At 40.6% G+C, this 24,068-nt stretch overlaps 1 protein-coding gene across 2 annotated transcripts in view; it reads left to right on the top strand.

Annotated features, from left to right (window-relative positions):
• ELMO1 (engulfment and cell motility 1) overlaps nucleotides 1–24,068 on the top strand; it is a gene marked incomplete at both ends in the record, with an annotated part of 466,567 nt that overhangs the window by 190,798 nt on the left and 251,701 nt on the right. For both annotated transcript variants that reach the window (XM_079711467.1, XM_079711468.1), the window contains one exon: nucleotides 17,614–17,722. In XM_079711467.1, the coding sequence (XP_079567593.1) occupies nucleotides 17,614–17,722 (109 nt within the window). The remainder of the gene's footprint in view (nucleotides 1–17,613; nucleotides 17,723–24,068) is intronic.

The following is a 24,068-nucleotide window of genomic DNA, read 5'->3' as shown; positions in this document are numbered from 1 at the left end:
ACTAGCTCTCTGAGAATGTGTTTGCTTAGTAAAGTGAGTTACATCCAAATATGTTTCAGACAAATATATGTGGAGTGTAACATAGCTTTAAGACTGCAATAACTGTTAAGACAAGTGGTGACAATTTCTCAGTAAGAAATCAGGCTTGAGAAACGTCAAGGCTAATTTTTCATCCAACGGTGACTGTCAGACAATGCCAAACATCTTGGTGTCTTTGTATTCCATTGAAGGAGACAGGAGGCATTTGTATTCAGTAATGCAACTTTGAGTGAGTCAAAATTCTGACTTGTGATCATGTGATTTATTGCTAATATTGCCCAAGATACAGAGGGGCTTCTCTGCCTTCATTCAGTATCCATTTCCCAGTTGCAATTAATCTTTATTACAGTCCATAGCTCACCTCTGGTTTGGAATGTTAAAAAGATGCCTCGGAAGAGAGTCTGGAATCAGTTTCTTCTCCTTCAAGTTTTACCCTGTTGATGAAGCTTAGCCTGCCTGCCCACTGCATTTCACATGAACCTTCATCCCAGAAAGTCGTACTTCCTTGTAAAAAATGCAGACAATTTAGAAGGACACAGAAGAGGTACATAGCAAATGAAAGTCTGTCCGCCCTACAAATCCCATCCCCATATGTCTTCCAAATAGATTTCAAGCCCCTAAAGATGGTATTTTACTTATATTTGTATTTTTAGCATCCAGCAAGTTACTTAGCAATAATCAAGGCTTAAAGAAATGCTTTGTTGGATAAATGAATCAATCAAAGGGTGTGGAGGAGAGTGGGGCTAGAATTTCCTTGGTAGATTTGGAGGAGTATAGTATTTTGCTTTTCAAAATGTGGTGCTTGGACCAGCAACATCAGCATCTTCTGGGATCTGGTTAGAAATGCAGGACCTCAGGCTTACCCCAGGCTACTGGATCAGAATCTGCATTTTAACAAGATCTTCAGGTGATCAGTGAGTGCTTTATAGCTTGAGCCAACTTACGGTTGTCCTTTGTATATCTGCAATATAATTAAAATGTGAGCTTTCACAAATAAATGCAAGGAAAGGCATGTGATTTGCATTTAAGCAGTATGCAGTGGAGGCCTTATCCATCAGTGTATACCGAAGGAATTTGTAAGGGCTTCATGCGTCACTCCCTGGGTGTGTGGCTGTCCTTGGATGTCCTGTAGGACTGTCATCCTGGGCCATTTCCAGACCATCACCTCTAGGGCCAAATCTGGTCAGTCCTAAACCCCAGTCTGAAATAGACACATTTCACTTCACCCAAGAAACAGTTCAAACCACAGTGTAGAAATCACATAGAAACCTTGCTTGTTGACTCAGGATGCTGGCACATCACATTTAAACTGCTAGACAGCAGGCATGTTATTCAATGTCCAAGGTATGGTTTCCTCATCTGTAACATGTCCTGCTTTGATGACTTATGAGGACTAAAGGAGTTAAACACTTGAGAGTTTGCACATGGTAATCAGTCCATATGTATTCACTCTATTTTTAATTGAGGCAAAATTCACACAACATAAAATTAACCATTTCAAAGTGAACTATTCAGCGACATTTGGTACATTCATGGTATGTTGTGCAAACGTCACCTCTACCTAGTTCCAGACATAAATTATCATCACCCTGAAAGGAAACCATGTACCTATTAAGCAGTTGTTTCCCATTCTCCATTCCCACAACCCCTGGCCACTACCAATCTGCATTCTCTTTCTGTGGATTTTAACTCTTACTAATGATATTTTTATTAGTCACAGAAAAAACAAACAAACAAACCCAAAAAACTCAGATTTATTTCTTCTTCTGTCTACTTTCATTGCTTTCCACGTCCTGAAAAACAGGAGGTTTGCTAATGATGGAAACTGGAAGTAGAGATGTGATATAACTTTAAAGCAGTGGTTCATAAAGTGTGGTCCCAAATTAGCCGCATCCACATTACCTGGGAACTTGTTAGAAATGCAGATTCTTGGGTTTGCCCCAGAACAGCTGAATCATAACTCTGGGGGTGGGGCCCAGCAATCTGTGCTTTAATAAGCTTCCAGATGATTCTAATGCATGCTTCTGTTAGAGAACAGTTGCTTTAAATAAACCAGATATTACCTCTCCAAGCCTCTAGGGATGCCTACAAGTGCCTTCACACACACCTGTACCATCCTTGGGCCCAGGAAGACATGTACTGGCCTAGGAGAGGAGGTCTTCCAGCCCTGTTTCTTTTTTTTTTTTTTTTTTCTGTATGCGGGCCTCTCACTGTTGTGGCCTCTCCCGTTGCGGAGCACAGGCTCCGGACACGCAGGCTCAGCGGCCATGGCTCACGGGTCCAGCCGCTCCGTGGCATGTGGGATCCTCCCGGACCGGGGCACGAACCCGCGTCCCCTGCATCGGCAGGCGGACTCTCAACCACTGCGGCACCAGGGAAGCCCCCCAGCCCTGTTTCTTTGATGCAGGCATCAGCTAGGGAATCTTTCCTGCTATCCTCTGGCCTTTGGAACAGTCAACAGAGCTGTTGCCTAGGCTTCCTCCAGTGACATCAGGGTTACTGTGCAGGCACAGGCACAAATACAAGTCATCCCTGCTGTTATTTAATCCTTTCCCCTCTTGGTGCTACTTCATACTCAAAGGGAGGACTTTTCAGCAGCATGTGGATGTGATTGCTTGCTGTATTTCACACATCCTGCTTTTGTTGCACTATATCAAAGTGCAGGCAGCATTTCTTTTTGGTTGATTAATGTTCAATTTGAGGTCTATTATGAACCTCCAGGCTTTAATTACTACACCGTTACCCAGTCAATTCCTTGCCATTTTATATTTATGGCCTTTATTATGCCTCTGCATGTGCAATTGCCTAATTTTATTCTGGAAGAATTTCACCTCATTAGCTGGGTTTTATACCATTCTTCTCATTTGTCCATATTGTTATTTATCTCGGTTCCTTGTGTGTGCTTTCCATCTTATTTTTTCACCAATCTGACCCTTTGTACATACTTTTTCTCCTTTTCCTGGGATGCATTGTTCTTTTGCCCTTGGAAACATCTCTTCAGGTTTTTGCAAACTCTTCTCTGGGTGGTCTTTTCCCTGGTGATCTGTTATACTCACTCTTAACTGGCTTTTCCGTCTGGATTGCTTGGTGTCATTGGCCCTTCCAAAGGCCTGGAGGCCCAGCTCTTCAGCCCTGGACATACCATGGACAGTGGTTTCTCTCTAAAGGGCCAATTAAGGATCAGGGAAGAAGCTTTTTTCTTTTTTAAAGACTATGCTGCTAAAAATAATTTTTAAAAGACCTCTAAAATGCCTTACTAACACTCCCTATCTCAATCCCCCCAGTGCCTCAGAAGAATTTAGAGTTTGGTTTGCTTGCTTTTATATTTTCTTACGTTCCATCCCAGACCTGCTGAAACAAACTCCAGGGAGCAAGCCAGCAGTCTGGGTTTTATAAGCCCCCAGATGATTCTGATGCCCACTCAAGTTTGAGAGCCACTGTTCTAAACAGATGCTGAAAGAAGTTCAGGAAACCCACCTAGGTCAGAAATAGCATTTATTCCACCTGAGTCCTTACTTTGCCAAAGAGCAAGATTAATAATTTTGATAGCAGTTGTGTTTGGGTTTTTGTTGTGTGTGGTTTTTATCAACATCCTTGCCCTAGAGTTATAAGAATATTTCTGTAAATCAAGAGCTCATGTAATTATTATAGCAATAGTAGATCAGTCATCTCCCCCATTGAGTATTTGAGATGTCTCAGGCACTAAGAGATCTTTACCTCCATTTTTTATTTTCATTTAATCTTTACAGCCCTTTGTAGGTTGGTATTCCTGTTCCCATTTTTATAGGTGGAAATTCACGTTAAGGAATGTGTGTCAAGTCACCAAGTCTGTTAGATGTAGATCTAGGAAAATCATCTCTGTCCAGAGCCACATTATCCAGTCATCTGCTACCATGTTAAGGACTTTCCTGATCAAAGCTTTATTATTATTATTTCATCCTCTCCTTTTTCAGTAAGCATAGGTATCATGTGTTTCAGTAGGAATCAGTAACCAGGAATGTGTGCTCTAGGGTTAGGCCACCTAAGTTCCTGAGCTGGGTCTGTTTATTTCTGTGCTATGTGAACCTTGGGCAAATTATACAACATCTTTTTGCTTCAGTTTCTCCATCTGTAAAGTGGGATAGTGCAGTATTTCTGTCATGTGGTAGTACATGTACCTTAAATGAGATAATGAGTGAAAACACTTAGAACGACACCTGGGAAATAAATGCTCTTGATAAGTATTAGCTGCTGTTTCTCTTTCTCTGCCCTCGTCTGTGCCGTTAAAGCTCTTTACTTTGGGGCTCACTATCCTTATCTGTGAAGAAGGAGTGGTGGATCAGGTGGACTAACAGCCTGGAATTATGATTTTTTCTGGTTTATTTTCCTGCTTGGCATAGTTTCTATAATTTTAATGTTCTTTGTTCTCTGCCCACTTAAAATCATATTAAGGCTTTGGCATGTTTATTTGATTTTAGGGACTTGCTCAAAATTCATGATCACGATTAAGCTCTTGTGCAACCCCCTAGAGGCAGCTCAGTGCTCTTTCTAAAGCTTCTCTCTGGCTTTCTGAGACCAATCACCATTAACATTAGTACCAAAGGGAAATAGAAGGTGGCTCCCTCTTGGCCCGCAAGTCTCTGTGAGAGGACCCCACTGTGGCCTTACACGTTGACTTCGGAAGATGTCTGTGTCTTGATGATGAGATCTAAGGGCTAACACTTCACTCTGGGGTGTTCCCTGATTCTGTTACTAATGTAAAAGTACCCCTGTGTTGGGGGTAGGGAGGGAGCTCATGGATAAAATAAAGGTTTTTATTTCTTATTTATTGGTTTAACATGGGAGATGACTGGCATCTCCTCTGGTGGGTCAACAGACAAGTTTTAATAGAGCTTGTGGGGTTGACAAGACTCCGAGGACGGGTGTCCTGTGGTGGCTGTAACTGTTTAGTATTGGGACTTTATTGCCAAAACTATCAGGCTGTGACTTATTCTTTGGGGTCCTTGCTCATACTCTGCACTTGTACAACCCCATCTTCCTGTGGAAGACTGCTGCTTGAATATGAGCACATGGGACTTCCTATCTTGCATTTCTGGTGTAAGTAGGTGGTGACACCGTTTTTATGCTTCTCATGCTAGAATGAGGGAGAGCCTCTGCATTGCTTTCATCCATCCCCAGAGGCCCGTCATCAAAGAGCCAGTCTCACATCAGTCATGATTTTCGTTTGGTTGCTGGTAAATGTTGGCCAAGGGCCTCAAGGGAATAGGAAGAGGGAGGGCAATAAAGCGATAATAAACACCAACTCTGTCAAGTCTGCTTTAGGCATTTTGCCTTTGTTTTGTGATTTAGGATGCACAACAGTCCTATGAAGTGGACTTTCTGGAATTTGTGTACAATTCACAAAAAGACAGAATGCCTCATGCAAGCTTACACTAGTTTGGCCCAGGCTCTCTGTTATACATGCTTCCCGCAGCAGCTTTGGGTCAGAATTGGGGCGAGACGGACAATCCCTTCTCTTTGGAGAGAACACGGTCCAGGTTCACATACTGTCCTTGCTGGCCTGTGAGGAGACCATTAAGCTTCATGTGACCGTCAGAGTCAAAGCAGCCTGAACAAGAAACCTCCACAAGTGAGAGGAGATGGAAGAAACCCTTGAGGCTCGGTCCAGGGCTGGCTACAGGGAAAGCAGAATGGACTGGACTCACCCCAGATGAGGAGAGCTTAAGAGAAAGTGGAGGAAAGTGTGACAGGGACAACCAGCTGAATATAAGTCAGCAACATGATGCTGAAGCTAAGAGGCAAGTACTAGAGTGTGGTGGGCCATGTACTTGGCACTTAATGGTAACTCCCAAGCCAGATAAGTTTGTCACCAATGGAGAAGAAGAACTCAAAATGCATGGAAGTAAAGCCTGTGGGAACCCTCCACACAAAGTCATTAACCCTGAGCAATAGTTACTGACCCTTAGGGGATAAATGAGATAAGAGAGAACCTTATACCTTTGTCTAGAAGGGTCTGGGATTTATAAACCTACTTCAGTGAGATAGAGGAAATTGATCAAAGTTCCCTTAGCCTCTTGACACATGAAATCCATTGAGTTTCATGGCAATGTGTATGTGAAGGCAGTTTGTAAAATATAATGGGGAAGGAGGAGATTTGGAAATTGAAGACCTTAAAAATTGAATTCCAGGAGTGACTTAGGGTATGCTCTAAGCAGGTCACCTCTTCCTCTTGTTTTAACTTTCTTAAGAGAACAATAATAATACCTGCCTTATCCATTTGATGGACTTGTTGGGGAATCAGTGGACAGAAAATACGTAAATATACTCTGTAAAGTTGAAGTATTTAATAAAATGTTTTTATACTTAATATTGTATAAATATCAAGTGTTCTATAAAATATGCAGACAGTTTCAACTACTTTCGGTATATGAAGTATTCTAAAATGAGTGATAATAGCAGTTTTTAATATGTACTCCATCCATCGAGATTTCTGTTCCAGCATGTTTGCTTTTAAAACCAAAGAGTGAGGGAAAAAAATAAAGATGAAAAACATGCTTTGATATTTCCAGATAGAGCTCAAAATATCTCACGTAAACATGATTAATACCAGAATGTTGAAATTGAAAATAGATATATTAGTGTATGTATTAAGTAAAAAAAAAAAACTACTGTCTAGTCTAAGAATGATCTCTCACTGTAGTAATATCTTATTAGTAACATTCATAACCATAGTCTTTTCTGAATATTTCTGTGACACTGTTGACCTTAAAGCCCACACAGGCAACTTGAAAGATTTGTGTTGGCTTTGTCTAAAGAAACCAATCAAGAAGGAGAGTCTATTTTTCTTTAGGTGGGTAAATATAATAAGATGGATGGCACATTTTTTTAAAAAACAGATCTCTATTCATAGGACTCTTTTTAAATTAATTAATTAATCAATTAATTAATTAATTAATTTATGGCTGCGATGGGTCTTTGTTGGTGTGCGCAGGCTTTCTCTAGTTGCAGTGAGTGGGGGCTACTGTTCATTGTGGTGCGAGGGATTCCCATTACAGTGGCTTCTCTTGTTGCAGAGCATGGGCTCTAGGCACGTGGGCTTCAGTAGTTGCGGCACACGAGCTCAGTAGTTGTGGCTTGAGGGCTCTAGAGCGCAGGCTCAGTAGTTGAGGCACAAGGGCTTAGTTGCTCTGCAGCATGTGGATCTTCCTGGACCAGGGCTCGAACCTGTGGCCCCTGCATTGGCAGGCGGATTCTTAACCACTGTGCCACCAGGGAAGTCCCTAGAGATGGATGGTACATTAAAGAGTAAGGAGAAGGGCTTTTCCAAGCTGATTTATGTATTGGTTACTTAAATTACTCCTTATTTTACTACCTGCTAATAAACAGTGTCTTGGAAATGTTTTCGGAACATTTATTGGCTGCAGTAATTCCACCTACAGTGTATTCAGATCACATCCTCATTAAATATTGATGCTCTCATGAAATGTTAATTGTTAATGTGAAATGCCAGGGAATGTCCTTGCTGGGAGCTGGGGGCTGGCTGAAGACTACCTGTCTCCTGTCTTTTCTTTTTTTTTTTTTTTTTGCGGTACACGGGCCTCTCACTGTTGTCGCCTCTCCCGTTGCGGAGCACAGGCACCGGATGCGCAGGCTCAGCGGCCATGGCTCACAGGCCCAGCTGCTCCGCAGCATGTGGGATCTTCCCGGACCGGGGCACGAACCCATGTCCCCTGCATTGGCAGGCGGACTCTCAACCACTGCGCCACCAGAGAAGCCCTCCTGTCTTTTCTTTATGTTCTGTCTTCTTGCTCTGTTTTCTCCACTCATTTCCCATCATCAAGAGATTCAGATTTGCTCCTCGATGGGGCAATCTCAGATACAAACATTTGCAGAGAAATAAAGATTCACTGATTGATGAGAACTTAGTTGTTCTTCCCTCCTGCTTTCCTGAACTGGAATTCCTGATTAGAACCAGAAAGGATTCTCCTAAAAGGAAGAGGGTGATTCAGGCTCAGTCGAATGAGACTGTTTACGTTCAGGCAAATTTCCAAAAGAGACCATGAAGAGGGGCAGAGGCTTTCAAGGACTCCAACGCTGATCCTTTCTGCTTGGCAGGAGAAGGGATTTAGTTGGATTTTATGACCAGCTTTCTCAGAGGAAAAACAACCAACTCAGAACACGTTTTGGCTAAAGAGACTGTAAGGAAGAATTTTATCATAAATCCCAAGGACAGCAAAGGCGCAGTTCATGCGATATGCAATGCATAATTATTTATGTGAGCATGTGCTGCAAACAGTTGACAGTTGACAGGTCCCACAAAATGGGATGGTTCATCGACTTCTTGGACAATCATAAGGGTGATAAAGCAACAATGATGAACTTTGAAAACTGCCCTGATTCAGCAAGTGGAACTGTTTAGGTTGTGATTAGGGTTAGGTGTACGTGCAATGCTGGAAGGAACATCCCCAAGTGGAAATGGTTGATTTGTTAGTGTGGTACTGTCAGTGCATACAATAATTATATGTGTGGGTATGTGTGTGTTATTGTTACAGTGTTTGTGCGGATAACAATGGGAACACATTTGTATCGAAAACCTACTCCTTTGGTTTTATTTTATTTTATTGATTTATTTATTGGTAGGTAAGGACTGGATTTATTTAGAGAGAAACACACTCCACAGACAAAGTGTGGGACATCTCAGAAGGCAAGAGGCCCCAGGGTATGGGGAGATTAGTTTTTATAGGCTCAGTAATTTCTTTTTTCTTACTACCTAAATTTTATTTATTTATTTATTTATTTATTTATTTAATACAGCAGGTTCTTATTAGATATCTTTTTTTTTTTTGCGGTAAGTGGGCCTCTCACTGTTGTGGCCTCTCCCGTTGTGGAACACAGGCTCCGGACACGCAGGCTCAGCGGCCATGGCTCACGGGCCCAGCCGCTCCGCGGCATGTGGGATCTTCCCGGTCTGGGGCACGAACCCGTGTCCCCTGCATCGGCACCAGACTCTCAACCACTGCTCCACCAGAGAAGCCCTTAGATATCTATTTGATACATATTAGTGTATGTATGTCAATCCCAATCTCCTGATTCATCCCAACACCACCACCCCACCCCCACTTTCCCCCCTTGCTGTCCATACGTTTGTTCTCTACAGCAGTATCTCTATTTCTGCCTTGCAAACCGGTTCATCTGTACCTTTTTCTAGATTCCACATATATGCGTTAATATACGATATTTGTTTTTCTCTATCTGACTTACTTCACTCTGTATGACAGTCTCTAGGTCCATCCACGTCTCTACAAATGACCCAATTTTGTTCCTTTTTATGGCTGAGTAATATTCCATTATATCTATGTACCACACCTTCTTTATCCATTCGTCTGTTGGGCATTTAGGTTGCTTCCATGACCTGGCTATTGTAAATAGTGCTGCAATAAACATTGGGGTGCATGTGTCTTTTTGAATTATGGTTTTCTCTGGGTACATGCCCAGTAGTGGGATTGCTGGCTCATATGGTAGTTATTTTTAGTTTTTTAAGGAAACTCCATACTGTTCTCCATAGTGGTTGTATCAATTTACATTACCACCAACAGTGCAAAGGGTTCCCTTTTCACCAAACCTTCTCCAGCGTATTTTGTTTGTAGATTTTCTGATGACGCCCATTCTAACTGGTGTGAGGTGATACCTCACTGTAGTTTAGATTTGCATTTCTCTAGTAATTAGTGATGTTGAGCAGGTTTTTATGTGTCTCTTTTCCATCTGTATGCCTTCTATGGAGAAATGTCTGTTTAGGTCTTCTGTCCATTTTTTGATTGGGTTCTTTGTTTTTTTAATATTGAGCTGTTTATATATTTTGGAGATTAATCCTTTGTCTGTTGCTTCATTTGCAAATATTTTCTCCCATTCTGAGCGTTGTCTTTTCATCTCATTTATGGTTTCCTTTGCTGTGCAAAAGCTTTTAAGTTTCATTAGGTCCCAATTGTTTATTTTTGTTTTTATTTCCATTTCTCTAGGAGGTGAGTCAAAAAGGATCCTGCTGTGATTTATGTCATAGAGTGTTCTGCCTATGTTTTCCTCTAAGAGTTTTATAGTATGCAGTCTTACATTTAGGTCTTTAATCCATTTGGAGTTTATTTTTGTGTATAGTGTCAGGGAGTGTTCTAATTACATTTTTTACATGTAGCTGTCCAGTTTTCCCAGCACCACTTATTGAAGAGACTGTCTTTTCTCCATTGTATATCCTTGCCTCCTTTGTCATACATTAGTTGACCATAGGTGCATGGGTTTATCTCTGGGCTTTCTGTCTTGTTCCATTGATCAATGTTTCTGTTTTTGTGCCAGTACCATATTGTCTTGATTACTGTAGCTTTGTAGTATAGTCTGAAGTCAGGGAGTCTGATTCCTCCAGCTCTGTTTTTTTCCCTCAAGACTGCTTAGGCAATTCGGGGTCTTTTGTGTCTCCATACAAATTTTAAGATTTTTTGCTCTAGTTCCGTAAAAAATGCCATTGGTAATTTGATAGGGATTGCACTGAATCTGTAGATTGCTTTGGGTAGTATAGTCATTTTCACAATGTTGATTCTTCCAATCCAAGAACATGGTACATCTCTCCATCTGTTTGTGTCATCTTTGATTTCTTTCATCAGTGTCTTATAGTTTTCTGAGTACAGGTTTTCACCTTCTTAGGTAGGCTTCTTACTAAGTATTTTATTCTTATTGTTGCAGTGGTGAATGGGATTGTTTCCTTAATTTCTCTTTCTGATCTTTTGTTGTTAGTGTATAGGAATGCCAGAGATTTCTGTGCATTAATTTTGTATCCTGCAACCTTACCAAATTCATTTATTAGCTCTAGTAGTTTTCTGGTAGCATCTTTAGGATTCTCTGCCTATAGCATCATGTCATCTGCAAACAGTGACAGTTTTACTTCTTCTTTTCCAATTTATATTCCTTTTATTTCTTTTTCTCTCTGATTGCCATGGCTAGTACTTCCAAAACTATGTTGAATAATAGTGGTGAGAGTGGACATCCTTGTTGTTCCTGATCTTAGAGGAAATGCTTTCAGTTTTTCACCATTGAGAATGATGTTTCTTGTGGGTTTGTCATATATGGCCTTTAGTATGTTGAGGTAGGTTCCCTCTATGCCCACTTTCTGGAGAGTTTTTTTCATAAATGGGTTTTGAATTTTGTCAAAAGCTTTTTCTGCATCTATTGAGATGATCATATGGTTTTTATTCTTCAATTTGTCAACGTGGTGTATCACATTGATTCATTTGCATATATTGAAGAATCCTTGCATCCCTGGGATAAATCCCATGTGATCATGGAGTATGATCCTTTTAATGTGCTGTTGGATTCTGTTTGCTAGTATTTTGTTGAGGATTTTTACATCTATATTCATCAGTGATATTGTTCAGTAATTTTCTTTTTTTGTAGTATCTTTGTCTGAGTTTAGTATCAGGGTGATGGTGGCTTCGTAGAATGAGTTTGGGAGTGTTCCTTCCTCTGCAATTTTTTGGAAGAGTTTGAGAAGGATGGGTGTTAGCTGTTCTCTAAATGTCTGATAGAATTCACCTGTGAAGCCATCTGGTCCTGGACTTTTGTTTGTTGGAAGATTTTTAATCACAGTTTCAATTTCATTACTTGTGATTGGTCTGTTCGTATTTTCTATTTCTTCCTGCTTAAGTCTTGGAAGGTTATACCTTTCTAAGAATTTGTCCATTTCTTCCAGGTTGTCCATTTTATTGGCATAGAGTTTCTTGTAGTAGTCTCTTACAATGCTTTGTATTTCTATGGTGTCTGTTGTAACTTCTCCTTTTTCACTTCTAACTTTATTGATTTGAGTCCTCTCCCTCTTTTTCTTGATGAGTCTGGCTATAGGTTTATGAATTTTGTTTATCTTCTCAAAGAACCAGCTTTTAGTTTTATTGATCTTTGCCATTGTTTTCTTTGTTTCTATTTCATTTATTTCTGCTCTGATCTTTATGATTTCTTTCCTTCTCCTAACTTTGGGTTTTGTTTGTTCTTCTTTCTCTAGTTCCTTTAGGTGTAAAGTTAGATTGTTTATTTGAAATTTTTCTTGTTTCTTGAGGTAGGATTCTATTGCTCTAAACTTCCCTCTTAGAACTGCTTTTGCTGCATCCCATTGGTTTTGGATCATTGTGTTTTCATTGTCATTTGTCTCTAGGTATTTTTTGATTTCCTCTTTGATTTCTTCAGTGATCTCTTGGTTATTTAGTAATGTATTGTTTACCCTCCATGTGTTTATGTTTTTTACATTTTTTCCCTTGTAGTTTATTTCTAATCTCATAGTGTTGTGGTCAGAAAAGATGCTTGATATGATTTCAATTTTCTTAAATTTACTGAGGCTTGATATGTGACCCAAGATGTGATCTATCCTGGAGAATGTTCCATGTGCACTTGAGAAGAAAGTGTAGTCTGCTGTTTTCGGATGGAATGTCCTATAAATATCAATTAAGTCCATCTTGTTTAATGTATCATTTAAAGCTTGTGTTTCCTTATTAATTTTCTGTCTGGATGGTCTCTCCATTGGTGAAAGTGAGGTGTTAAAGTCCCCCACTATTATTGTGTTACTGTCAATTTCCTCTTTTTTGCTGTTAGCATTTGCCTTATGTATTGAGGTGCTCCTATGTTGGGTGCATATATATTTATAATCGTTATATCTTCTTCTTGGATTTATCCCTTTATCATTATGTAGTGTCCCTCCTTGTCTCTTGTAACATCCTTTATTTTAAAGTCTATTTTATTTGGTATGAGTATTGCTACTCCTGCTTTCCTTTTGTTTCCATTTGCATGGAATATCTTTTTCCATCCCCTCACTTTTAGTCTCTATGTATCCCTAGGTATGAAGTGAGTCTCTTCTAGACCGCATATAAATGGGTGTTGTTTTTGTATCCATTCAGCAAGCCTGTGTCTTTTGGTTGGAGCATTTAATCCATTCACACTTAAGGTAATTATCAATAGGTATGTTCCTGTGACCATTTTCTTAATTGTTGTGGGTTTGTTTTTGTAGGTCCTTTTCTTCTCTTGTGTTTCCCCCTTAGAGAAGTTCCATTAGCATTTGTTGTAGAGCTGGTTTGGTGGTGCTGGATTCTCTTAGCTTTTGCTTGTCTGTAAAGCTTTTGATTTCTCCACTGAAGCTGAATGAGATCCTTGCCAGGTAGAGTAATCTTGGTTGTAGGTCCTTCCATTTCATCACTTTAAATATATCATGCCACACCCTTCTGGCTTTCAGAGTTTCTGCTGAGAGATCCATTATGGGAGTTCCCTTGTATGTTATTTGTTCCCTTGTATGTTATTTGTTGTATTTCCCTTGTTGCTTTGAATAATTTTTCTTTGTCTTTAATTTTTGTCAATTTGATTACTATGTGTCTTGACATGTTTCTCCTGTGTTTATCCTGCCTGAGACTCTCTGCACTTCCTGGACTTGGGTGGCTATTTCCTTTCCCATGTAAAGGAAGTTTTAACTATAATCTCTTCAAATATTTTCTCAGGTCCTTTCTCTCTGTCTTTTCCTTCTGGGACCCCTATAATGCTAATGTTGGTGTGTTTAATGTTGTCCCAGAGGTCTTTTAGGCTCTCTTCATTTCTTTTCATTCTTTTTTCTTTATTCTCTTCCATGGCAGTGAATTTCCCATTCTGTCTTCCAGGTCACTTATCCATTCTTCTGCTTCAGTTATTCTGCTATCAATTCCTTCTAGTGTATTTTTCTTTTCAGGTATTGTATTGTTCACCTCTTTTTTTTGTCCTTTAATTCTTGTAGGTGTTTCTTCTTTAATTCTTCTAGGTCTTTGTTAAACATTTCTTACATGTTCTTGATCGTTGCCTCCATTTTTTTTCCAAGGTCCTGGATTGTCTTCACTATCATTATTCTGAATTCTTTTTCTGGAAGGTTGCCTATCTCCACTTCATTTAGTTGTTTTTCTGGGGTTTTATCTTGTTCCTTCATCTGGTACATATTCCTCTGCCTTTTGATTTTGTCTGTCTCTCTGTGAATGTGGTTTTCATTCCACAGGCTGCAGAATTGTATTTCTTCTTGCTTCTGCTGTCCGCCCTCTGGTGGAGGATGAGGCTCTAAGAGGCTTGTGCAAGCTTCCTGATGGGAGGGACTGGTGGTGGGTAGAGCTGGCTGTTGCTGTGGTGGGCAGAGCTTAGTAAAGCTTTAATCGGCTTGTCTGCTGATAGTTGGGGCTGGGTTCCCGCCCTGTTGGTTGTTTGGCCTGAGGCAACCCAGCACTGTAGCCTCCTCAGCTCTTTGGTGGGGCTAATAGAGGACTCTGGGAAGGCTCATGCCAAGGGGTACTTCCCAGAACTCCTGCTGTCAGTGTTCTTGTCCCCATGTTGAGCCACAGCCACCCCCACCTCTACAGGAGACCCTCCAACACTAGCAGGTAGGTCTGGTTCAGTCTCCCCTGGGGTAACTGCTCCTTCCCCATGGTCCTGATGCGCACACTACTTTGTGTGTGCCCTCCACGAGTGGAGTCTCTGTTGCCCCCAGTCCTGTCAAAGTCCTGCAGTCAAATCCCACTAGCCTTCAAAGTCTGATTCTCTGGGAATATCTCCTCCTGTTGCCCGACCCCCAGGTTGGGAAGCCTGACGTGGCACTCAGAACCTTCACTCCAGTGGGTGGACTTCTGTGGTGTAATTGTTCTCCAGTTTGTGAGTAACCCACCCAGCAGTTATGGGATTTGATTTTATTGTGATTGCGCCGCTCCTACAGTCTCATTGCGGTTTCTTCTTTGTCTTTGGATGTGTGGTATATTTTTGGTGATTTCCAGTGTCTTCCTGTTGATGATTGTTCAGCAGTTAGTTGTGATTCTGGTGTTCTTGGAAAAGGAATCACTCCTTTGGTTTTAAACCATTCACCCTATTCTGCGGTCCCTCACATTTCTTCACTATTTGGAACTCAGTCTGTGTCAATCAAACAGCACTTTCATTTACTTTTCCTTCTTCCCCTTTTTATGTTCTCCTTCATTTTTCTTCCCTCCTTCCAAATACTCTTCCTTTTATCTCTCTTTCCTAAATGCTTTCCCCTCTTTGTTCCTTGTCTATACTCCTTGCCTTTTTTGATCACTTACTGAGTGCTGAGTGCACTGCACAGGCCCAGTCTGCGCCACCCTCATCTCTGCCAGGGATGCTGCAGCCCCTCCAGAAGGACTGCACTTTCTTTCTTAGTCCCTACTATCCATTCTTCACACCTGCGGATCTTTTCAAAACAAATCAGGTCACGTCACTCACCTGTCTAAACCTCCTGTTTAGCATCTCAGGATCTAAAAATGACCCCCCATGCAGCCCGTGGCAGTGGTTTCAGCCCACCTCTATGCACTCTGGCTCACTCTGCTCTGCTCAGGCTCCTGGAACCTGAACACTGCCCTGTACAATTCCAAATCCCTCCACATGGTAGACCAGGCAGTGTACAGAGGTTGTGTCCAAAACACATCTTACTCAACTCAGGGGCTCTGTCCTTGATCTCTGCCTGAAATATTCTTTCTCCCAGACCTTGACATGGCAAGCTCTCTCTCACCCTTTGATTTCCAATAGTCACCTAGTTGTCTACACTCTCCTCCCCAAGTCTTCCCTGTTATTCTTTGCCACCTCAACTACTTTTTTTTTCATGGCACTTGTTATAAACTGTAATTACCTCTTTTGTTTTATCTGTTTCCCTCAATTAGAATGGATGCTCTGATAAGTCAGAGCCCTGGTCTTGTTCTCCACTTTATAGGCCTAGACATCTTCCTGGTAGACAATAGGTACTCAATTACTACTCTTGATTGAATGAATAAAACACCATTTCTGCCACCGAAGAGGTCATAGTCTGGGGGAAAAACAACATAAGTCGATGCACAACATTGTTGTAAATGCTACTGGGATACACCTACTCAGGGCGGTGTAGCTTCTGAGGACATTCCAGACAACTCCATTGAGGAAGTTGGAGGTGGTGTCAGAGATGGATATGCTGATTATTCCTTTTGTCAACGTATGAATTTGAAGATTGGCAACCTTTTTTTTTTTTTTTAATTTTGTGCATTTTAGAACAATTGGCTAATTCCCCTTTATTTATTTATTTTTTTTTTGCGGTACGTGGGCCTCTCACTGTTGTGACCTCTCCCGTTGTGGAGCACAGGCTCCAGACACGCAGGCTCAGCGGCCATGGCTCACAGGCCCAGCCGCTCCATGGCACGTGGGATCCTCCCGGACCGGGGCACGAACCCGCGTCCCCTGCATCGGCAGGCGGACTCTCAACCACTGCACCACCAGGGAAGCCCTATTTTTGAAGTTTAGTAACTTTAAAATAGAGTTTTCCTGTTTTGTTTTACTTTTGTTTAATACACGTGCAGAATGACTCCCTTAGTTATGGTAGGAATATCTCAAGCTAGCTTAAGGAAAGAGGAGAATTTATTGGATGACCCTTCCCTTTCAGTGGAAGGGTTTAGCAAATAAACCATAAGGTTAGGGAAATAGCTTTGCTCCAGGAACACATGGAACCAGCCGCTCAAACGCTGTCAGGGCTACCAGTGCCTCTCCTCTCTGTTTTCCCTTGCATTTTGGCTTGCTTTCCTTTTTTTCTTTTTTTGTTTTTTTTTTCTTGCAGATTCACTTTCAGGTAGTTCCTACACTCATACCTCGTGGGTACTGTCAGCATAGTTGGGCCAGTTTTTCCCTTTTTGTGTGATAAGTCTCAGGGAAGGACTCTGGTTGGTCCAGTTTGTGTCACGTGTCCCTTAGGTGTGGTCCAGTCAACTAGTGCCAAGGGTGAGATCTTGTAAGAACATGGAAGCTCCTGTGGGAAATATGTGATTAAATGTAGGAGCTGAACGATTAAAAAAGGACAAAATAATGCCATTTGCAGCAAAATGGATGCAACTAGAGATTATCAAACTAAGTGAAGTAAGCCAGAAAGACAAAGGCAAATACCATATGATATCACTTATACATGTGGAATCTAAAATATGACGCAAATGAACCTATCTATGAAACAGAAACAGAATCACAGACATAGAGAACAGACAGGTGTTTGCCAAGGGGGAGGGGGTTGGGGGAGGGATGGAGTGGGAGGTTGGGGTTAGCAGATGTAAGCTTCTATATATAGAATGGATAAACAACAAGGTCCTACTGTACAGCACAGAGAACTATATTCAATATCCTATCATAAATAGAAAAAAAATATTTAAGAAAAGGAAAAAAATGTAGGAGCTGAAGTCATAGAAAGAGAGTTGCTATTCCCAGGAAAGGGAAGATACGACTGGGAGAAAAAGAGAGTGGTTTTGTCACTTAAGTAAAAAGTCTTTACTGTGCTATTTTTAAAAATTCTCCATGGGCACCTCTGTGTAAGTGGAAACCAACGAGCAAAATATCCTCTTACAGAGTTGAAAATGGTTTTAGGAGATTTGGAAAACATGAGAGTTTTCAGTCCTTTTACAGAGAATATATTTAAAGTACAGTTTTGTTCTGCCCCCAAGAGCCCAGTTTGGTGGTCTGGAGTGGATCTGTTTCTCTGTTATAGTAGAGCCAACATTTTTTATGTTTTCTACAAACTGACTTTCCTTTCTGACCTGTTCCCTTTCCTGCTTGCAGATTGTGCTTGAGAACAGTAGCCGAGAAGATAAGCATGAATGTCCCTTTGGCCGCAGTAGTATAGAGCTGACCAAGATGCTGTGTGAGATCTTGAAAGTGGGCGAGCTGCGTAAGTACACATATTTCCCACAGGGTGTGAGGCTTGGCAGAGACCCAGCTTCCAAGGTAGTGCCCTGACCTACATGCAGGGTTCCCAAGGTGCTGACAGCTAAGCAGGAGCACCCCCATGGACCTAACATTCTTTGGCTCAGGTTTCCAGTGTATGTATTTCTTCATGTCTGTCCTGGGAATAAATGTTATTAAATCTACAGGGATAGACAAATGTACAGGTATTGTGACTAAATTTCAAATATTATAAAAATGAGTGTATATTAAGAAATGAGTGTATATTACTCTGTTTAGGAAAAAGATCTATGGATTTCCTTTTAAAAATTCCAGTTTTTATGCTACCAGTAGATCATTTTCTTTTCTTTCTTTTTTTTTGAATTTTATTTTATTTATTTTTTTATACAGCAGATTCTTATTAGTCATCAATTTTATACACATCAGTGTATACATGTCAATCCCAATCTCCCAATTCTTCACACCACCACCCCCACGGCCCCACCACTTTCCCCCCTTGGTGTCCATACGTTTGTTCTCTACATCTGTGTCTCTATTTCTGCCTTGCAAACTGGTTCATCTGTACCATTTTTCTAGGTTCCATATATATGCGTTAATATACGATATTTGTTTTTCTCTTTCTGACCTACTTCACTCTGTATGACAGTCTCTAGATCCATCCACATCTCAACAAATGACCCAATATCATTCCTTTTTATGGCTGAGTAATATTCCATTGTATATATGTACCACATCTTCTTTATCCATTCATCTGTCGATGGGCATTTAGGTTGCTTCCATGACCTGGCTATTGTAAACGGTGCTGCAATGAACATTGGGGTGCATGTGTCTTCTTGAATTATGGTTTTCTCTGGGTATATGCCCAGTAGCAGATCATGTGGTGATTCTATTTTTAGTTTTTTAAGGAACCTCCAAACTGTTCTCCATAGTTGCTGAATCAATTTACATTCCCACCAACAGTGCAAGAGGGTTCCCTTTTCTTCACACCCACTCCAGCATTTGTTGTTTGTAGATTTTCTGATGATGCCCATTCTAACTGGTGTGAGATGATACCTCATTGTAGTTTTGATTTTCATTTCTCTAATAATTAGTGATGTAGAGCATCTTTTCATGTGCTTCTTGGCCGTCTGTGTGTCTTCTTTGGAGAAATGTCTATTTAGATCTTCTGCCCGTTTTTGGATTGGGTTGTTTGTTTTTTTTATGTGGAGCTGCATGAGCTATTTGTATATTTTGGAGATTAATCCTTTGTCCGTTGATTCGTTTGCAAATATTTTCTCCCATTCTGAGAGTTGTCTTTTGGTCTTGTTTATGGTTTCCTTTGCTGTGCAAAAGCTTTGAAGTTTCATTAGGTCCCAATTGTTTATTTTTGTTTTTATTTCCATTACTCTAGGAGGTGGATCACAAAAGATCTTGCTGTGATTTATGTCAAAGACTGTTGTTCCTATGTTTTCCTCTAAGAGTTTTATAGTGTCCAGTCTTACATTTAGGTCTCGAATCCATTTTGAGTTTATTTTTGTGTATGGTGTTAGGGAGTGTTCTAATTTCATTTTTACATGTAGCTATCCAGTTTTCCCAGCACCACTTATTGAAGAGACTGTCTTTTCTCCATTGTATATCCTTGCCTCCTTTGTCATAGATTAGTTGACCATTGGTGTGTGGGTTTATCTCTGGGCTTTCTATCTTGTTCCATTGATCTGTGTTTCTGTTTTTTGTGCCAGTACCATATTGTCTTGATTACTGTAGCTTTGTAATATAGTCTGAAGTCAGGGAGCCTGATTCCTCCAGCTCCGTTTTTTTCCCTCAAGACTTCTTTGGCTATTCAGGGTCTTTTGTGTCTCCATACAAATTTTAAGATTTTTTGTTCTAGTTCCGTAAAAAATGCCATTGGTAATTTGATAGGGATTGCATTGAATCTGTAGATTGCTTTGGGTAGTATAGTCATTTTCACAATATTGATTCTTCCAATCCAAGTACATGGTATATATCTCCATCTGTTGGTATCATCTTCAATTTCTTTCATCAGTGTCTTATAGTTTTCTGCATACAGGTCTTTTGTCTCCCTAGGTAGGTTTATTCCTAGGTATTTTATTCTTTTTTGTTGCAGTGGTAAATGAGAGTGTTTCCTTAATTTCTCTTTCAGATTTTTCATCATTTGTGTATAGGAATGCAGGAGATTTCTGTGACTTAATTTTGTATCCTGCAAGTTTACCAAATTCATTGATAAGCTCTAGTAGTTTTCTGGTGGCATCTTTAGGATTCTCTATGTATAGTATCATGTCATCTGCAAACAGTGACAATTTTACTGTTCTTTTCCAATTTGTATTTCTTTTTCTTCTCTGATTGCCGTAGCTAGGACTTCCAAAACTATGTTGAATAATAGTGGTGAGAGTGGATATCCTTGTCCCTTTCCTAATCTTAGAGGAAATGCTTTCAGTTTTTCAGCATTGAGAATGATGTTTGCTGTGGGTTTGTCGTATATGGCCTTTATTATGTTGAGGTAGGTTCCCTGTATCCCCACTTTCTGGAGAGTTTTTATCATAGATTGGTGTTGAATTTTGTCAAAAACTTTTTCTGCATCTATTGAGATGATCATATGGTTTTTATTCTTTGTTAATATGGTGTATCACATTGATTCACTTGCGTATATTGAAGAATCCTTGCATTCCTGGGATAAATCTCACTTGATCATTGTGTATGATCCTTTTAATGTGTTGTTGGATTGTTTGCTAGTATTTTGTTGAGGATTTTTACATCTATATTCATCAGTGATATTGTTCGTTAATTTTCTTTTTTTGTGGTATCTTTGTCTGGTTTTGGTATCAGGGTGATGGTGGCCTCATAGAATGAGTTTGGGAGTGTTCCTTCCTCTGTGATTTTTTGGAGGAGTTTGGGAAGGATGGGTGTTATCTCTTTTCTAAGTGTTTTGTAGAATTCACCTGTGAAGCCATCTGGTCCTGGGCTTTTGTTTGTTGGAAGATTTTTAATCACAGTTTCAATTCCATTACTTGTGATTGGTCTGTTCATATTTTCTGTTTCTTCCTGGTTCAGTCTTGGAAGGTTATACCTTTCTAAGAATTTTTCCATTTCTTCCAGGTTTTCCATTTTATTGGCATACAGTTGCTTGTAGTACTGCCTTAGGATGCTTTGTATTTCTGTGGTGTTTGTTGTAACTTCTCCTTTTTCACTTCTAATTTTATTGATTTGAGTCTTCTCCCTTTCTTTCTTGATGAGTCTGGCTAATGGTTTATCAATTTTGTTTATCTTCTCAAAGAACCAACTTTTAGTTTTATTGATCTTTGCTATTGTTTTCTTTGTTTCCAATTCATTTATTTCTGCTCTGATCTTTATGATTTCTTTCCTTCTGCTAACTTTGGGTTTTGTTTGTTTTTCTTTCTCTAGTTCCTTTAGGCATAAATTTAGATTGTTTATTTGAGATTTTTCTTGTTTCTTGATGTAGGCTTGTATAGCTATAAACTTCCCTCTTAGAACTGCTTTTCCTGCACCCCATGGGTTTTGGATCATGATGCTTTCATTGTCATTTGTATTGTTCATCTCTGTTTGTTCTTTAAGCCTTCTAAGTCTTTGTTAAACATTTCTTGCATGTTCTCAATCTCTGCCTCCATTCTTTTTCCAAGGTCCTGGATCTTCTTCACTATCATTATTCTGAATTCTTTTTCTGGAAGGTTGCCTATCTCCACTTCATTTAGTTGTTTTTCTGTGGTTTTATCTTGTTCCTTCATCTGGTACATAGCCCTCTGCCTTGTCATCTTCTCTATCTTTCTGTGAATGTGGTTTTTGTTCCACAGGCTGCAGGATTGTAGTTCTTCTTGCTTCTGCTGTTTGCCCTCTGGTGGATGATGCTATCTAAGAGGCTTGTGCAAGCTTCCTGATGGGAGGGACTGGTGGTGGGTAAAGCTGACTGTTGGTCTGGTGGGCAGAGCTCAGTAAAACTTTAATCCACTTGACTGCTGTTGGGGGGTGCTGGGTTCCCTCCCTGTTGGTTGTTTGGCCTGAGGCAACCCAACACTGGAGCCTACCTGGGCTCTTTGGTGGGGCTAATGGCTGACTCTGGGAGGCCTCATGCCAAGCAGTACTTCCCAGAGCTTCGGCTGCTGTGTCCTTGTCCTCACGGTGAGCCACAGCCACCCCCCACCTCTGCCAGAGGCCTTCCAACACTAGCAGGTAGGTCTGGATCAGTCTCCTCTGGGGTCACTGCTCCTTCCCCTTGGTCCCGATGTGCACACTACTTTGTGTATGCCCTCCAAGAGTAGAGTCTCTGTTTCCCCCAGTCCTGTTGAAGTCCTGCAATCAAATCCCGCTAGCCTTCCAAGTCTGATTCTCTAGGAATTCCTCCTCCCGTTGCCGGACCCCCAGGTTGGGAAGCCTGACATGGGGCTCAGAACCTTCACTCCAGTGGGTGGACTTCTGTGGTATAAGTGTTCTCCAGTCTGTGAGTCACCCACCCAGCGGTTATGGGATTTGATTTTACTGTGATTGCGCCCCTCCTACCATCTCATTGTGGCTTCTCCTTTGTCTTTGGATGTGGGGTATCTTTTTTGGTGAGTTCCAGTGTCTTCCTTTCGATGATTGTCCAGCAGCTAGTTGTGATTCTGGTGTTCTCGCAAGAGGAAGTGAGAGCACATCCTTCTACTCTGCCATCTTGGTTCTGATAAAGCTGATTCTTTTTTCTGAAACTTTTTTATGTAAAGAAAAATTGTATACCTTAATGAAATCCTCTTGCTTCCAGTATTTTACTTGTTTAGAATGCTTTCTCTATGAAAGAAGGAATTATTGAAGGAAGTGGGTAGATGATCATGAAAAATGTGGTCAGAGATATGCTTATTGCTCTTTTTCTTCCTTATATTACAAAATTTAGGAGAGGATACCTAGAAATAGAGAGCCTGGTAATTTTCTTGCCTTTGGCTCACTGGCTTAATTTGGCTTTAACTTGTTAAGGCAAATATGATTAAACCTGGCCTGCAATCATTGTCAGCATTCAGTCTTCCTATAGTGGGTAAATTCCATTCCCTCCACCAGCTATAGAGCTGACACACAGATAAATCTTTCCTTGTAGGCTTAATAACATGGGCACCAGAGAAGGCTGTTTATACCAGAGAAATGTCGAATGTTTGCTATTATTGTGAAAGCGTAAATATTTAGTCACCTGCTTGAGAGCTTAAAATAATGGTCTGAAATGATTAGTGGGAAAGAATCTAAAGATTAAATTGGAAAGGGGGTTATGTTTTATTTACAGTGTAGAACTGACTACACACACTGCTAAGGTAAATTTTAAAATTTAAAAGTTAATAAGGACAAAGCTAAGAGTTTGAGCTGTTTGACCAAGATGTTATCATCCTCCCATGTAAGGGGGGTGGGGAAAAGAAGTTGAAGTGGACGTGGAACTGCCATGGAAGTTTGTTACTAGTGAGCCCAAATTAGGGCATTTTTGCATTAGGAGTATCAGCCTGACCTGAGAGATTTCTGTTCTCGGGTTCACTTATCACCAATGTTAACATTTCAGTTTATCTGTGTGCTTGAAGTGAGTTATTCTTCCTACTCCTCATTCGAGTAACTTGTGGAGGTTTATGTCCACTATGTCGCTTACTGTGTATTCTGCTGAAGGATTAAAGTCCTGAATCAAACAAATTCTCCTGAATTCCTCAGTCTGATAACCATGCCTATTTTGCATTCATTTCAATTTGATGGGGGAAACTGTAGAAAGTCACTTGCTTAAAAGCACTGCAAGACCATCCAAGATTTTGAGAAACTGGAGAAGAAGCAGAGTCATGCTGTGCTTGGCTGGTACTTCTTGTGTCCAGGTTATTGCCCTGCAATGTCCTTTTCTTACCCTGCTTTCGTTTTCATCTTCCCCAGTGGCCTGCTTTGGCTATTAGCTCTCATCTTGATGGCAGTAGAAGGTATACTCTTGTGTGCTTTGACTGCCATACCCAGCTTTCTGCTCTTCTCCTTTGCCTAACGGACATGTTAAAAGTTAGCGCAGAACAGAGATATGGTGAACTAGAAGGAGAATACTGGGGACAAGGGGCAGCTTGGTTCCACCTCTGCCACTTATGACTTTTGTGTCCTTGGGTAATGTACTCATAAATTTCACTGTGCACTTATATTCCTACATTTCCCCAGAAGTAGATTGAGGTGATGATTTGAGTAGTGATGATTTGAGTAGGTGATGATTTGAGTAGTTGCATTCATTTTATCTCTATCACAAGTAACGTTGGTGGCTGAAATTGCAGTGATAGGCGTGAGAGGAGTATCCTGGGAATAGACAGTATTCAACCTAGGGAAACTAACTTGGACAAGATAGCCAAATTTCA

Source organism: Hyperoodon ampullatus (genome assembly GCF_949752795.1).
Source record: "Hyperoodon ampullatus genome assembly, chromosome: 9".
In the NCBI taxonomy this organism is placed as follows: Eukaryota; Metazoa; Chordata; class Mammalia; order Artiodactyla; family Ziphiidae; genus Hyperoodon; species Hyperoodon ampullatus.
Note: the sequence above shows the minus strand (reverse complement) of the source record. Positions and strands in the feature narration are given on the sequence as shown.